General features: G+C 39.4%; 1 protein-coding gene across 1 annotated transcript in view; it reads right to left on the minus strand.

Annotated features, from left to right (window-relative positions):
• LOC140276809 (ephrin type-A receptor 5) overlaps window positions 1–14782 on the minus strand; it is a 62702-nt gene extending 47920 nt beyond the window's left edge. The window contains exons 1-3 of the mRNA XM_072371621.1: window positions 14506–14782; window positions 9280–9344; window positions 1813–2533 (exon numbers count right to left, since the gene is read on the minus strand). Coding sequence (XP_072227722.1) covers window positions 1813–2533; window positions 9280–9344; window positions 14506–14605 — 886 coding nt within the window. The 5' untranslated portion in view covers window positions 14606–14782. The remainder of the gene's footprint in view (window positions 1–1812; window positions 2534–9279; window positions 9345–14505) is intronic.
• Between the last annotated feature and the right edge of the window lie 3235 nt (window positions 14783–18017).

Raw genomic sequence — 18017 nt, forward strand, 5'->3', positions numbered from 1 at the left:
TACCACAAGTGGTTAGCATGATCAACAACTAAAGCCCAAGTAAAACAAAAAAAGGAGAACTTCACACCGCAGTAATGAGCAACAATACAAGTCCAATTGGGAGAGCAATTCCCAAATTATTTTAAGCAGGTTTGAAAAAAAAAAAATTGGTTCAAAGGTTGAAGTTTGTATTTCGCTGTTCATAACTGCGGCAACAAGCTATGATAGCAACACTGTTCAGATCTGGGTCTTTCACAGTACAGTTTATCTTGTATTCACTGCTTTTCCCTTCACTTGTCGCCACACTCATCTCATCGTTCTGTCGATCAATACACCCAACATGGATGTACTCTCTCCTCCCTTCAGTCTGGCACACAATACAGGAAGCTGCTTTTGTAAACTGCATACAAGTGGTTAATGGATATGGTTGGTGGTTAAGTGTTATACATTACTGATATACACAGTGGTGACTGCTTCCTGTATATAGTTACTATTATTGCCCTCAAATTTTTTTCAGTTGTACTGTTACTGCTGAATACCACAAAATATTATAATGTAGTAGTCTTGTCAGCCATACATTTATAACAGTAGTCTGGCTGACTGGACAGTCTGTGGCAGAATGACTGCAGGCAGACCAGCGGCCGACTGACAGCTGTTTCCTAATGACCCCCCCAGAGAGATTCACTCATTTGACAAAACAATGCTTTGAGATGGAACACTCTCTGCTAAATGGCAGCAGTGTTTTATCTTTGGATTATCGGGAGCTGATCACAGATGATAACTATGTTACCATCTAATTCTATGCATGTACATTTGAAGTTGCATGAGAGGAGAAATTACATCATCAAAAATCTCCACTGTTTTCCAGAAAGAAAATAAAGTTTATACAATTTGCTTGAGTGAATTGCTTGAATTTTCTTAAATTGACACACTGATGGAGCAAAAATGACAGACCATGTGAACAATCAGCCATTTCTACTTCATAAAATAATTATGGCAACGTACCAAGCTGAAACAAAATCCTCTCCGTTTCTCTGATATGTGGCCCAGGCCACTCTTTAGTTTTGTTCAGCTGAAGTGGAAAATCTTATAGCGTCTCATAAAACTTGCGCTGCCATGCAGCCTCCTTCAACATTCATGCCGATTTCAAAATTCTCATGCGAATCTGACAACTTACCTCAAACAATAGGACTTTGCGTGAAGAAAATAAACACTCATGTGCTACCAGATAAACATACATTTCACATTTCTGTTGCACATAGCTTCATGCTGCTACAAAACGTGGAATCGAACATTTCTCCATGGCATTCATAGCTGCTGTGGGCTGCATAGGTAGTGAGTGCAAATCAGAAAATCGAGTAATTCAAAGATGGTAAAGAGGACGACGGGAAAGGACGGAAGCAGAGACAAACAAAGAGACCCAGGGTGCCCGTGGAAATGGCAGTTAAGGTCGGCAGAGGGAATGCTTGGGCACGAGTTGAAGCAGAACAGCGGCTTTATGAGAGCAGCAAAGTGCTGCGGGGCTCCGGGGAATACCCTCCACTAAGCAAAGGAGAAACACACACTCAAACACACATATACACGAAAACACTCTTAGTAAAAGAATGAACAGATCTGTGCACGCTCACGCACAAAGTACTAAAAATAAACATGAGCATAGATATGAAAATAAACACAGGATGAAGATGGCAAGCCAAACAAACATACAAGCCTAATAGGGTAGAAAACTGGAGGACTGGACAACAACGTAGAAGAAAAATGTACCGCAATGATTTGATTCATCTATCAAGAAAAGTAATGATAATTAGCAATACTTAATCTTTTCTCTCTCACCTTGACAATATCCGCTGATTTCTTCAAATCCTGACTTGCAAACGCATTTCCCAATGGGCACCAGCCATTCTCCCTCTGTACTGCAATGCATCCTGGGAGGCTCAAATAAAGGCAGGGAGTTATTGACGCAGTGGCCTACTACCTCCACCAGCTGTGACGCCTCTGAGCCCGGGATGGTGTCAGGAAACTCGGCCAGGCTCTTCACCAAGAACGGGCAGCGCTTGTAAAAAACCCGCACCGAGACTAAAGCAATGCAGGCCCCTAAATCCTGAAACGCTAAGTAGAAGCCTTTCCGTGTCAAAGGACCTAAATCACGGACTTCGGTGTTTAGCTTCATCACACGGTCCCCCAAGTCAAGCTCAGTGAAGCTCTCGTCCGCTGCTATGGTATCAATTTTGATATATCTGCTTTCCCTCATTGCTCTGTCTTCCTCCTCTGTCATGCCAACGTCATCTCTCATCTCTCCATCCTCCATTTCCTCTTCATCCCCATTTGTTTCATAGTAATACATATTAAAAGTCTCCTTGCAGGTCCCGACCCCCCCAGGCAGGCTGTTGCAGTCTCTCAGGGTGAACTTGAGCTCAATGTATACCCGCTGGGCACCCTCGGTCAGGATCCAGTTGGTGTGGAGCCAGTTGTTCTGGTTCTGCTCCATCACGCGACACACTTGGTAGGTGTGGATGGGAGCGTAGTCTTCGTCTACTTCCCCGATCTCTTCCCACTGAGACAGAAAAAAAGGAGGAAGTAATATCATTATTTAGTTGCAAACCTTACAGAAATGTACAGAAAAATTGCCTAAAGACAGTAGAAATCAAGCTGTAGCCCAGTTAACAGAAGATACAGGACTTTCCTTTGTAATAAAGCGGGGATTAGTATGAAGCAGATCTAAACAGGCATTTGCAAAATAATGTGTGAGCTCAGGGGAAACTACATATGGAACTCCAACAAGTGGGGTTGAAAACCAAGGAAATGCAGTCTAACTGAGCAACAGCAATGCCTTATTGAAAGCCTTAGTTGTGGTGAGGAAATTGTAAAGAGTGTGTGTACATGTGTGTGTCTTGGTATAGCTAGCAGAATAATCCTCATCCCTTCCACCTCATTTCCTCCTACTGCAGAAAATAGAAAAGAATGAGATGGTGTTAAAGGGTATATGGGAATTTACCGTCAAGGAGGGGTGGAGTTCTTTAAAGCAAAAAGCAAAAAAAAAAGGTGCACTTGTAATTGTGTTAATCTGTATAACCATGCCTCTGAAAGTGCGTCAATAGATTTCTGCCTGTGTGTGCATATATGTAAATTATTCTGGCAGTATGTGCGTGTGCATCTGCATCCATGCCTGTGTGTCTTAGACAGCAGCATTAATTCCCACTGCAGGTCTCCTGGGACGTGGCTATTATCTGCATCACTAGCACTCTCCCATGGCTAATACAGACGCTTCATCATGTCACCGTAATATGGCCAGAGGGACGAGACTATGATCTGGTGTTATAGCTTAATAGCCCATATTAATCAATCCTTGCTGTAGCTGTTGCATACAACCCTCTGTCTTGGTCTTTTCTCTCTCTTCTCTCCATCTTGTTCTCCATCTGTCTGTTTTTTGGTACTCTCTACTCTAGTCTTTTGTTTAATGGATACAATTATTAAGTTGCTGAACCCTTTCTCAATAAATGTGAGGATTTACTTTACTTACTATATATCTGTGCGTTTAAATGTACATGCCCCTATGATGATAACTATTTGTGTACGTCTTTACACTAAAGTACTTCTATCTTTGTGAGGACAAATCTGACTTTTATTCCTGATGAGTGAGGGCATTTAGATCATTAAGTAAACTGCTAATCACTATATTTCTGAGTTAGACTTCATCTCAGGTTAAGACTAGCTTTGAGTGAGTTGCCTCAGTGGGGGTCCTCACAAGTATAGATGTACAAACACAAACGTGCATGCTCATGTGTGAAGCCCCCGTTTCTCCCAGACTTCAGCCCAGTCAGTCCCAGTGCAGACATTAAGCCTCTTACTGGTTAGATCACACAGATCCACCAGCCTGCTCTGAGATTTTCACAGCTTACATGCGCACACAAGCACAGACACAGACACACACACACACACACACACACAGAACTACAAGTTATTATTGGTTTCCCGGCAGGGAAGTTAACAGATGACCTTCTCTCTCATTTTTGCCTTCTACCAGATGGGTTCAGTATCCATGAGTTTGGGTTCCGTCGTTGCCACCGAAAGTCATCAAAATCAGCAGTTCAACCGTTTTAAAAAGGTTTGATTTTGAAAGTAAATAGACACATAGATGAGCAGACCCTTTCAACTCCGTATTCAAATTTGATTTTACACCACACATTCGCAAGTAAATATCCTGTAAAATGAGCTGCAAACATACTCAAAACAAAAGTAAGCACTCTTGTTTTGCGTGAAACTGAATCCTGCATCAATGGTGTAAAATATTTTTTTCAAGATGTCAAGTTTATAAGAAATGGTCTTTTTTTTGCAGAAATGCGCATAAGAGAGGGCAGCAGGGTCCTCAGATATCACATGCACAGAGTGGCAAAACATACTAACACTGAATGTCAGGACCAACCGTGTTGATAACTAAGGTACTGAAGAAAAAATTAAACAGACTGTCTTTAAAAAGCTGATGGCGAACTGAAGGCTCATCTAATGACAGAGCTACTGCTCAACTGTTCTCTCAATGAATACAGGTATTCATTCACCATTTCTTTCATCAGTGTGATATAATCTGCTGTGCACCCATTTCACTTCTCATTCCTTTTAGACCATCTCAACCTAAAATGGCCACTTAACTCACATACCAGGGAAATTACATTTTTCCATCTCTTTTTAGTGTTATATAGACATGAAAATAACTCAGTGTTTTTTTCCAGATAAATGAAGACAGCACCCAGGTTATTCTATAAACCCATGTGGCCAGTTTCACTTGAACGTCTAAAGAAACAGTTCCTCTATTTTGCAATATGATTTAACATTATCCTCTAATGTTAACAAAGAAAAAAAAGCAGACTGAATTAGGTTCTGGTGATCGTACTTGGTCTAATAAACAACCCCAAGACCATCTCATCCAGCCTTAACCTCTCTGTCACCTTTGCATTGTCTCCTCTCTGCTTCCTGATCTTTTCCATTTTGCTCCCAACAAACAAATATTCCTTCAGGCCTCCCTGCAGCTCCTCATTAGTGTGTATGTTTAGTTTTTTTGACTATTAAATGTGTGGGTGTATATCTGTGTGACACATCCATCAGCAGATCCCCTGTGGCTGTGCTGAGTGCTCTCCCAGCTCTAATTCTATAAAGCTGTTTCCAACTTATTATTATCACCCATTACCGCTGACCATCGTGACACTGTAATAGAACTGTCCCTTTTGCTTCTTACCCAGACAACAATCCCACTCCCCTTCCCAATTTCTGCCATAATTTCATTCATCCCTCTTCTTCCGTCTCGTTCTGCCTTTTAATTTCAGCCATGTCTATCATCATTTCCCCTTTGTGTCCTCTATTCTATTCTCAATTATCAAATCTCAAGTCTAACCTAGAAATGCTACTCGACAGCCTATCCCCTTCTCCATCTACCCATTTCCACTTTCCTCTGACTTTTTGTCATCTACCTTGTCCTTGGTATTCCTCTACTATCCTTTTTAGTTATATTTTTATCCTTCTTCTTGCTAACTTTTTGTTAATCTCCCCCATTCTCTCGTACTTCTCAGGATTTCCTGTTGTTCCATCTCATCTTTAGTCCTTCATTATATTATGATCCATGAAGGAGAGGAACGTTAAACAGCACTGGAAAATCCTAATAAGAAATTTCTACGCAAACAACCTTTGAACCGTTCAAATAGCAGCTTCATTGTCCTCATTAGGGATAGACAGTTTAGGGTCCTGGCATGCAAACCCAGCTGTCAGCTGTCAGTGGACATCATTGAGCATATTTACTCAACCACTGACTACAGCTTACAGTTCACTCAGCACCTTTGACGCTAGCCTGCCCCTATTTAAGGTCAATTTAGCACACTGAATGAAAGGAGGCACTAAATGAACAGGAGAATCATAGCTGCCTGTTCAGCCATGTGAATCAGTGATTACACCAATTTAATGCAGTTTTGCCCTATTTCTAGTTGCATCTCTTTCGTTCGTTGTCTTGCACAACCACAGAACTGTGGGCAAAATAGATGTGAATGATTTGCTAATCACCTCACACCAACACCTGACAGGTAGATCTGTAGTTTAATGTGACAGAACGTATGTGTGAGCAGAGGTCTGAAGCACCCAGTTGTTCAGGCTTATCACCCAACAACTCTGATCATGCCCTTCAGGATTCAGGGTGTAAAGCTCTGTGTCTTGCCCGTTAGCGGCGGTAACGATGTTGGAGCTGGAGCAAGTATGTGCAATGTTTGCATCATTAGGTATTGTTAGGGTGATAATCAAATTTTACAAGAAATACTTTAAGCTAATTTTTTAAGTCATAAGAAAATTTAAAAAAATCTTAGGTTATCTCATTTTGAAGTTTGTCGTAAACTATTGCGGAGGCCCTATTTATGTTATAGAAAATAACTGCAATCATCATTGTTAATGTAGTAATTTTTTAAAAAGCAAAGGGCCTTTACGAATCCAGTGACAACTACCAAACTGATGTTTAGAAACAAATAGCAAAAGGGTTTGGATATTGACAGGACTGGTGAGTGGTAATAGACTGACAGCAAAGATAATGCATATTGTGAGAGGCATCTCTTTTGAGCCTTATTCTTTCCAGACATCTTTTAGTTTTTTCCTTGTGTCTTTGTGATGCTTGAATCCTCAGAAGATAAAAGGATCCACTTTATGTCATGCAATCGGCTGCCCACCCAAACGACATGTGCACTCTTCTCCGATGTAACTGAACAGTAAGTAAAGGAGGTATTAGACGACAGTTTAGAGATAAGTTGAAAGCTACAAAACAGTATGAGGAAAAAAAAACAACTTACAGTATGCTAAACCTAATGATGCAAACTTACATTAACCAAACAGAAACATAACTATGATTTATTTTTCACAGGAATACACTTAAGTCTAATCTGCCCTTTATTTTCCACCTTCAGCAATGATTTCTGATCACCTACACCAAACAGGATGTGTATTCTGGGGTCAAAGGAAGAACATAAGTCTGTTGACTATCCATTACATTTTTAATAGAGGGGTGAAAATTCTGGACTGTAAGATGCTTCTCGATGCGCATGTGAACGCTTTTTGTGTCGATGCAGTGACTCAACATAATCCAGTCTGCAGCTAAAAAAACAAACAAACAAAAAAAAAAAAACGTTTTGTGGCAATTTCTTGCGGCAGCATGTCAATAACCCTGAGAGAGGGTAGAAAACCCCCCAAAAAAACAAGTTCACTTTTTTGGTCTTGGAGAATTCAGTGTTTCCCCTGCTGTTGAACACACTGGAGTGTCACAAACTTTAAAGAGACAGTGCACTCGATATGTAAAGGACTCGGTAAGTAAAGCCAGTCAAGCATCCATTATGTGCCATTTGTGGACTTCAGAGGTAAATGACTCATGTGTAACAGCAGTGAGGTGGCTCACTTAGACAGTGGTATTAAAGAAAATGCAGCTTTTTATATTAAAAACCCTTGTCTGACTTTTTTAGGTAGTAAATAATAGACAAATCAGACTGATCGTCTTTGTCAATGTAAAAGTGAACGTATTAAGTTTTATATAGTAATTTGAGTATACATCTTAAACTGTATAAAACGTTAACAGATTATTTGCAGTCGACTAATGAGGCGGATGAAGATCCACAGCTCTAATTTATACGTGCATTGTAAGCATGTTTCAGTGACCTTCGAGGAACATCTAAGCTTTGGAAAGGCAAAGCAAAAGGAAGCACAAAACAGAAGAAAGCAAGGAGAAGCCGTGGTATGAAGTAACAAGCTGATGAAAGAAAAAGAAGAAAATTGGGATGAAGTGTCAAGCAAATGTTTGGAGATGGGGAAAGAAGAGAGGAACACAACTAAGAGCTCAACCAAAAGGGAAAAAAGGGATGAATATGAGAACAGGCAATGAAGCGGAGACAAACCAGGACTTAAACAAACCATCTGGAGCATGAGATGAAGTTATAAAGACTTTCTGTCTCTTCTACACAACTAATTCAGCCAAGACTGGAAGTGTGAATATGTGTGGAGCAGGCTGCAGATGGGATGCCATCGGACAACTCTGTGGCTGAAGATTAATTACAATGGCCAAGTACAAAAACGAATTCTATTAAATGTGCCAAATATGGAATTAACTATGTTGTCTGTCAAACATGTTTGTCCTGTGTGTTGGACAATACATTAAATATTTGAAAAAAAAGGAATCATCTCAAAGAGCAGCTGAACACAAACTGCCAATGAAGTTATCATTATGATATCTTTCATGTTTTATCATGTCTTATTTTCTCTCAGTCTACACTGAATGTAGTAATTAATACAGTCTGATTGTCTGAAGCACACACGCAAACACACAAAAAAAATCACGTTCTCATTAATATGAACGTACATGTGCCTGCTTTTGTCAGCACTATCTCTCCCATCTACATACTGTACAGCCACAGAGTGGGCCATGCTTTGAATAGTCAGAGCTGAGAAAACACTGTGGTCAGCACTATTGGCCCGCTGGGTATAGCTGTATATTTGCCAACAGGAGTTGCGACTATATGAGGGATTTTTTTCATGTAGATCAAATAGATACAGAAATGATTATTTTTCTTTAAACCAAGCAACATAACATACTCTGCAGAGGTTGGGGAAATAAGACTTTTTTAAGTTAAAAGGTGAAAGATTATTTAGCAAACCGATGTTTTATGACTCAAGGTAGCACTGAAACTCTAGAAAAAGCAATCGTTCTTTAAGCACCACTTCTTCTTCATTAAACTACAGTATATCATATCATGAAATTACATTTTTACAACTCTAGTAAGTCATTCTCTAATTAGCCTTCACTTTGGGAATACTCGGAAATGGATATTCAGTTCGAGGCTTGAGAATAATATATTCCACGGTGACTTTGAATACCTTATTCATGAATTCAATTTACTCCTATAATGAACTGAGAGTTCCTGGAAATGAAATGACCTTTAACCTCCATAAAACAAATCAAGCACTAGAACTTTACAGGAAAATATGTATGAGGTGTCTTCTACCATACCTAAAAAGTGGGTCTATACTACCTGAATTGTACACGCATCAGTTTCTAGACTGGGGCAAGTTAATGTGCAATCCTAAGATTCCCTTGATAATATTTTGGTTACTTCATAATTGATTGCCAATGGGTAACTAAGTTTAATAAATCTAAATCTAAAGAACAACCAAAAAACTGCACAATAATAAATGACAGCTTCACATTTAAGAAAAGTTTTAGATGTTTCTAAAATGGGTATAAAAATAAAAAGGTCTCCAAATAGATTTTCATGCATCTTGGATAATACTCACCCCATTCTTTGGGTAAGCCACCCATCCTAAGTCTCCCATCACTGAGCGGGAATCCAGCAGATTCACTGTTAAAGATTGAAAATACAGAAATACTTAAATAGTTATTTTTTTCTGAAACAGAGCGTCAAACACAAAATTCATAATGGACATGCACTTGCAACCTGTTCCGGGGTATTTTCTTTTTGTCTCACTCTATTTTACCTTTATTAATGTCATCAAGATAAAATCATTTACACTCATCAAGTTATCAACTAATGAAGGCTGAGGCTTGCGGCAGGTGCATCAAAGGCAGACTGCTGTGTAGATTTGATTGTGAGTTTTTTGAAAGGACAAAGCCTTGATCACATAATGAGGCTTTGAAAAGCACTTTTTAAAACCTTACATGCCTTCCTGAGGCCATATCTTAGTCCATATAAAATGGTAAATGGACTTGTACTTGTATAGCGCTTTTCTAGTCTAGCTGACCACTCAAAGCGCTTCACTACATGCCGCATTCACCCCTCTCACACACATTCATACAGCACGTCTTAGGACATAACTACGTGCTTTCTAATCATTCACACACATTCATACCCCCAATGATACACTGGGGGAGCAACGTGGGGTTCAGTGTCTTGCCCAAGGACGCTTCGACATGTATCCTGGGGAAGCCAGAGTCGAACCACCGACCTTCCGATTGGTGGGCGACTGCTCTTCCTCCTGAGCTACAGCTAAAAGGGTTCCTATTTCTGTGCATTTGTCAAAAATTAATGTCCAGTTCAAACATAATTAGACTGTAATTTGCTGCAAGTGTGTGATCTCTGTTACCGTACATCTGAAAGAGTAGAGGCACCTTTACTTTGTTGCTTCTGTTATATCTTCTTCTACTGGTATTAATATGTGGTGGTCTGAAAATGTTGTAGTCCCAATACATAAAGTGCATCTTGTTGATCACAAACTACCTAACTTTAGACCATGATTTGAACATTTCAGAGTCAGCTAAAACTAGTAACTAGTAATAATAAAAAAAACTCCCTGTTCAGCCTCTCAGCTGAAAGCTGTCAAGTGCAATTACTTGACCACTCTACTCCTCAAAACATGTTTCCATCTCCTTTTGTGCAGTGCCGGTAACAGCGTAGCCTCTTATCTTCCCCGTCAGTGCAATCTGAATGCTTCTTCGACCACAAACTCACCAAAGGTCTTGGTTAAAAAGACTAAGTGAAGTGACCTCCTGGTGGAGTTTACTGGGTACAACATGGTGGGACTACAAAAGTCAAAGTTTGTATATTTTCTCACTGCAACAGTCTCTTTGCTGACTGGTTAGTACACACAGTGCATGTCAATACATGTCTGGGTTACGGTTAATCAGCAGTCTGTTCTAGCAGGAAATGTGTTGGCTGTGGGAGAGATAGGCAGGTGTAAAGACTTAAGCGACTTTGACAAGGGGCTAAGGCATTATTTCCAGATGACTGGGTCAGAACAAACTCCCAGCCCCCACTTACCAGGCCCCCCATAAATCACACAAGCACATGATGCACCTGTTATATGGAGGCTCCAAAATGTGTCTTTTGTAGTCTGAAACAGCTTGTAAAGGAGACTAAAGTTCTGTCAGACTGGTTTTCAGTTAGCTTTATCTGCTCTGAGATAATGTTTTTTACTCAAAGAGAGCAGTGAGCACTCAAACAATAAAAGGGAAAGTCCAAGTTATCTTATGATCTGTTGACAAACCTTTACGCTTGCATGTAATGGGAAAGGCACATAGGCGAGTCATTTGTGCAGAGGCTAATGCCAACAGAGGCAAAACAGCATGTGCAACGTGGACAGAAAACGCTGTCCTCTGATCATAATTTTAACTTGAAAATGTGAGATATTTCTTATTTTCTGACATTTTAAACCCTAATATATATCAACTTCAAATCCAATGCATCATGAACAGTGAAACTTTATTTAGCATTGGAATCTAGGATCTGTTTGACCACTTAAAAGAGTGAATAAGTATGAGCTGCGGAAATCAGAAAAAGGTTTTTAATCAGAGGTAGCACATAATATTTTCTGTTACATATGCTATGAAAAACAGAGATAAAAAAATAAAAAAAAACTGTTAATCTTCATTTAAGCCATACCCAAATGTAGACAAAAGGACAGTCATACCAGTAACAACTCTGCTGATAAGCTATATGGCTGCATGCAGAACAGAACAGAGGCAAAGGCTAGCAAAGTAATAGAGATAAACTCATGCTGCAACCCCTCACCACACACACATACACACACCTCATCTTACAGTCTCCACTGCTCTGCAGAGAATAATAAAAGATGTCCTTAGGAGGCGATTAGACAACTAATTAGGCCATAAAGAAGAGATAAGTGATACTGAACTAGATCATAAGGGATACAATACTTCTTTCACTCTATCCTGCTCTCTAAGGATCAAACCACCTAACCAAGTTAGAGCACAGCATTGACAAGGATCTACAGAATGTATATCTAGAAGTCATCACCAGTGAATGCCTGAAATTACTTAAAATCTTGAATGACATTATTTCAAGGACACACATTTCAAATAAGCAATAGAGTAAGTGATTTTCAGCTTTAGAAATGCTGGCCAAATTCTCTTTAAGATTACAGCTGAATTCAATTGTGCGAGGCACAAAGATGCTGGTGCATTTATTCTTAAATTGGACACTTGAAATTCTGACAGTGGGTGATGGCCATTATTAATAATTTTACCACATCAAACCTCAATTCAATATTTCTTCTGGAATAAATGTTTAAAGTACATAACATGTCATTTCTTCAACATGGTTGCCTTCTTTTGTTTTTGTCCTTGTCTGTATCTCTTGATATTTTATTGTGGCATTTACATGCTGACTTTGATTGCCCTGAGCTTAATGGTCTGCCTTCACTCACACACACGCACGCACACACACACACACACGAGTAGACAAATATCCACTTCTATCAAGCCCGCTGCTATACTGTTAACATACTCCACAAGCTTGTTTGGTAAATACCATCCAACAATAAGTGAAATGATGGGTTTTAAAACCTCTTAATTTGAGGACTGGTATACTCCATGTCAACCTTAAGATGACAATACAGTTAAACAGTTAATCCTCTGAAATGTATCAGTTTAAATATGAATGGATTAGTTTAAGCAGAGGAAATAAGTCAACTTGACAAAGTGTACAGTTTCCCTTAAAATCATATGTCAGGAGATATGTCAGTGCAAGAAAATGCTTCCCACGGTTAAAGGACTCTTAATTTAACAACAAAAGTATCTTTATTCCCCCCTGAACTCTTTATTTTCCATTCAATTTGATGCAAATTAAAGTTGAACCTCAAACTCAAAAGTTGTTTCATGAGGGGCATAATCGTGTTGCAGTGCCTCAGGTTGTTTCCAAAGAGGAAATTCTACTCTGAACAAGACACAATATTAAGATGGGAAAGTGGCCAGAATCTACAATCAATTCTTAGAAGATCTATCAATGTGGATTTTGGTCACTTTGCCAAAGCAGAAATATTTTCTAATCTTATTTTTTTCCCCAATTACAATAAATTAGTCAAATGAGAGAACAGGCTCATTTAATCATGGGCTTCTCTCTCCCCTCCAATTATGCATGCAATTGTATGATTATCAACTGCAATGCAAATGTGTGCCAAATTAATCTAAAGTTTGTGGTGAATGGCAGCCTCCGGCAAGTTATTCTTGAGGGGTGAACAGTTTCATTTAATGTGCCTTGTTAAGTAGAAGTTCAGTAGAAGTCCAAATTTGAAAAGGAGAGAAAGATTGAGAAAGAGAGCTTTTGTATGAAACTTAAACATTTTTCCCCATCAGCACGATGAAGCAGAAAAACAAAGGAAAGGCTAGATAATTGGAAACAACAAAGAAAACAAAGTGCGACTAATTTCAGAATGTGAAACATCAAACGTGGATGTGATTATGGGGATGCCTGTCTCCACTCACTGCAGGCTTTACAAAAGATGCATTTTAACAACACAGGGATTTATCTATTGCTGGTAAACACAAATAACCCCCATGGTAAACTTAAGTGGGTGGAATATTCTCATGAGACAATTTTCACTCTTTTTTTGAGACTGTGGAAAAGGGGCATCTTATCTCCCATTGAGTACAAACTGGAAGCCTGGTGTAGTTATTCAATCCAGAGGACGCAGAAACAAAGAAAGACATAGTTGGACTTGATGTGCTGCAGAAAGATCCCTTGCACCCCTTGTGTATCCAGACTTTGACCAAAATAAAACCTGTCATGTGAAGAATAAGCAGACTGATGAATGATCTCCCTTTCCCGGATAATGCTGTCTTATAGCTTCAAACAATACCTTTCATCTAGCGCTATTAAAATGCTGCTCACTCTGCGCACAATAGCGTGGGAACAATATTTGAAATATTGTTTTTTGACACTTACTTAGTTTTCCTCCACTTTTTTTTTTTAATAGCTAAAATACTTGACTTAGTAGGCATAGCACATGCAGGCGTACATCAGCTCTTATAAATGTGAGTGGTTACAAATTCAATTGTTAATATCTGACAAGCAATATTGGCTGCATATGATCTGAATTGTCCTACGTGTAAGCCTGTCTCAGTATGCCACGGTCAAAATGCAGTAAACTGCTTCTTTAAAGACTTAACTGAATCCTAAAACTAAACCCCTTTTAAATTGAAAAACAGTATCCCTGTCACAGTTCATAAGGAGAAGTAGAAAAGATGGGGAATCGATCTAAATTTCCTAACAGTAGGCTAAAAGCCACCAAAGCCAAGTCATGTAGATATGAATTCCATAGTCTTTCTACAGTAATACAGTTGGTAAAGGTCATTGCACTGCAGTTGTTTTCAGCATTTTACACGCTCCAAAAGGGAAATGTTTAATACTGATCCAGAGATTTTCTTTTCCTTTGCTGCTCTCTGCGAGTCTGTTTGCGCTTCTATGTCCTCATAGGTCCGGGTTATTAAGGAGGCATGTTCTGCTCAAAGGTCCTTTTTATTTCAGCTTTTATCGTGTCGGAACACACAATCATTAAAGGCTTGGAGAACACAGCTGTCATAAATTTACCTGCACTAAATAATTCTATTGCGGACCTTTTTTTTTTTGTCAAACGGCGTCAAAGCCGAGCAGTCAAGATTAAATGTGCGACGGTTTGGGACACGCGATAGACCTTTAACCGGCCAGACTTCAGTGCCAATTAAAGCCCAGCCGCGCTCGGAAGATTAGTGTCAGTGCACTGGTTTACCTTCATTTGCAGGGATGCACCACGCTCCAAGCAATGCCACATTGCAAACCCACGTCCATGCCACCAGCCGAATGCCACAAGTCCACCAACGAGATTGCATGGCGCATCCAAAGAAGAAAAAGGAAGAAAAAAAAAACAAAGAAAAAAATGGTAACAGTGGCTGACTGTTCCTACACAGCAGCAGTTTCGGTCAGTATGAAACGGGAAAACGTGGTAACACCATCTGTGTCGCTCGGCGCCCGCTTAGTTAAACAGGAGTTCATGTTTAGCTGCGGCCGGTGGAAGGTATGAGGAGAGGAGTGCGCTCTGGCGATGGGAAGGCGGGCGGCGCGTCGGGGGGCGGGGTGAGGGCGAAGTCTCTCCAATCACAGACCCTCCGCAGGTAAACCTGCTGCCGCTGTACTGGTTTCTCCAAATGATAATCGATCACATTTCACTCGTTATCACTCAACCTCAAAAGGTATTACTTTATAGTTCCTATTTATGTCAGTTCCTCTCGCGCTGCATGTCCCCAAAAGCGAGAGACTGTAATAGTATAAGTGTGAACGGTGAGAAACTTTTATATTCAGTCAGTTACACTATCTCTGCCTTTCTTTATTACAAGGCCACTTGGTGAACGGTTTGGTACTTTGAATGACTGGCTAAGAATTGTTAAACCTTTGAAATATAGCTTTTATATCGCAATAAATGCAGCAGTGCAACATAAATCAAGATCAAAGAGGTAGGCCTAAACCAAATAATGAGCCAGCGGCAACTACTGGGTTTTTTGTGATGATATCTGGACTGGGACAGTCTCTTTTCTCTGTTATCATTTTTAATCAATCCAAAACAGTTTCTTTGTTTTAGAAACTAATCTTTGCAGGGCAGCACCAGAAATACTGACAACTTTTGAAAAAAGTGAACTGAAAAAACATGATGGGGCTAGTCCATTTCAAGGCACAAAAATCGTAAAATCAATCGAGTAATGAAAATGAAGCCAGCTAAATAAGAACAACACTGGCGTGTCATCATGTTTTCTTGTTCCAGTTTAAAGACAAGCGGCTGCATTTGTAGCTGCTGCAAATAATGACTAAATGACTCATCCATGTCCACATCTGTGACACTCAGCAATGGTGATGTAGTAAAACTGTCCTTTTCTCAATCAAGATCCAGAATAATTTCCTTTCGGGGCTCAGGTCAGCAAACTGCTGGGTGTTTTAGATCTAACTTCAAGAATTTCTTTGACAGATATTATAGGGATATTTCCATGTAGTTTTGTAGCACTGTGGGGTTCACTATCTTGCCCAAGGATACTCTGCTCTGTGCAGGACAGAGGACCAGACCGATGACTGGTTAGTTGGAAGATGACCAATCAGCTGAGTATTGGCTGTCCCTACCACACTGTTTTATTTGAAATGTGTGAACACTGCCTATTTAATTCAGTTTAACTGTTTGACATGTGTATGGTCCTTGGTAGAACAGATGTGTCACGGTGTGTAGACTTTGACTGCTGAATTAGAACAGTCCAGATTAAATTATTACACAGTAACAGTATATCTTAAGCATATAAACCCAAATTATCCGCCACTCTTTTTTTCTGTAGCTTCCTCATTAAAGTAGAATATATTTGTTGCATTCCATCTTTAAATTAAGTCTAGCATTATTTTGATTCCTTCAAGTGTCAAAGTAATTTATATTTCTAGGGACATAAAACTCAATGATGTGGCTTAGCTGTCTTTAGTCTTTTTTTTCTCTGTTTGCTTTTTGTTTGTGTTTGCTGTCTGCTTTTTTCCCTCTCTTTTTCACTCTCTATGGTATAATCAGATTGTTTGATCACCGGGTGGTTCGTGGTGATATTCCTATGGTTTACCCTGCTGACACCTCCCACTCTCCTTGTGTATGCACCCAGTCGTAATCTCACACATGCGTACATATACAATATATTGATTTCTTCCTCACTTGAACAAGTCCGAAGCGCACACTAATATTTCCAGTGACCTTTCATGCCAGACCCCAATAGATGCACAAATTCCCACCACATTTTTTTACCAGAAAAAAAAAACATGGTCAACCTCACATTTCAAATGCCACTTCTTTCCCAATAAATAATCAAGTTTGCTTGCCAAGCATAAATATAACTGTGGGTGCAATGCCAGGGTGGTGGTGTATTGTAGACGTGTAGGGGTCTGATCGGCACTGACAGCGGGTGTGGAGGTGGTTCTGGGATGCCAGAAACTGTTCTCTCCTGGAGGTGTCTAATTCTATAAAAGATCTGCGGAGGAAAGTGTAAGAAAAATGCACCTCCTAACCATCCTTACCATTGACTATTGGTGATGTATCTTCTCCTTTGTTGTGAGGGGATGTTTTTTTTTCAGTTAAGGATTTGCTGTAAATGGAGAGATGAGGTTGGGCCAATTTGAGATATTTTCAGAATGATAATGACAGGGCTTTTATGATAATAGGCTTTATAATAGCAATGATTGATAGGTAGGAAATTAAAACTCAAAGAAGGTGATGCAAGGTATAGGAGGAGGATATATCAGGAAGCCAAAAGCAACATATTCATTTCTCTTAATTCATTACTGTCCTAAATGTGTTGAGTGACTTCATTCTAACTGATATAATCTAACATGATTAGAGTAGTATTTGTATTAGTATTCATATTCCACTTTCCACCGGTTTCACTTCATTTTGCTTATCAATCTAACATATACATGTGGTAAAGATATCAGCATGTACTTATATAATAATCATTATGAATAAGTAAGGATCTGCTTATCTTGATGTGCTGTATATCACTTTGATTTCTTTAACATATCCTTTGCGTCACATCCTGCCTTCTGTGTGCGCTACCCAGGTGCTACTCTGGTGTGTTTCCAATTGTGGAAATGCATCACAGTCAAACTCTGCTGCCAATTTGAACATTCTCTGTATATTCTCCTGTAAAAACAACATATGAGTGTCACAGTTATTTGTTCCATATCTACTTTGAATAAACATGTAGATACAGGCAGATAAGATCAAAATTTTTTTCGTTATTTTTGTAGCAAATTAAATGCTAATTTACGAGACATCCATGTGAATAGACATGAGCTTTTACTGCACCATAATAACTCTTGTGATGTCCTATGAAGGCCTCTTTCCTGAAAATGCTGGTGAAATCAGTGTTTTCGAATTAATCACACTTTTACATACCAGCCAGGTGTTATACCATGCATGTTGCATGCCACCAGCTACCCTGACATCAAACCTTATCACACTGGGTACCCTTTGGCATCTTCATTCAAACGTATGGTTACAGTTGTTTTAGAGTCAATTTGAAGGAAATCATGACATTTTCCCAATCCTAACACAGTCGTTTTGGTGCCTAGACTTTCACACACAACTCACAGCGAAGTTAAGTAACAGAAATGGGTTTAGAGTTGAATTTGGGTCTCAAAATAAAAATCCTACAACTTATTCTGCAAACATTCTTCCTTCTTTTGGAGGAAGACTTTTACTCCATTTTGACCGAAGTGATTCCAGTGTTGGTT

Source organism: Leuresthes tenuis, unplaced genomic scaffold, assembly GCF_036924035.1.
Source record: "Leuresthes tenuis unplaced genomic scaffold, fLeuTen1.0.hap1 SCAF_19, whole genome shotgun sequence".
In the NCBI taxonomy this organism is placed as follows: Eukaryota; Metazoa; Chordata; class Actinopteri; order Atheriniformes; family Atherinopsidae; genus Leuresthes; species Leuresthes tenuis.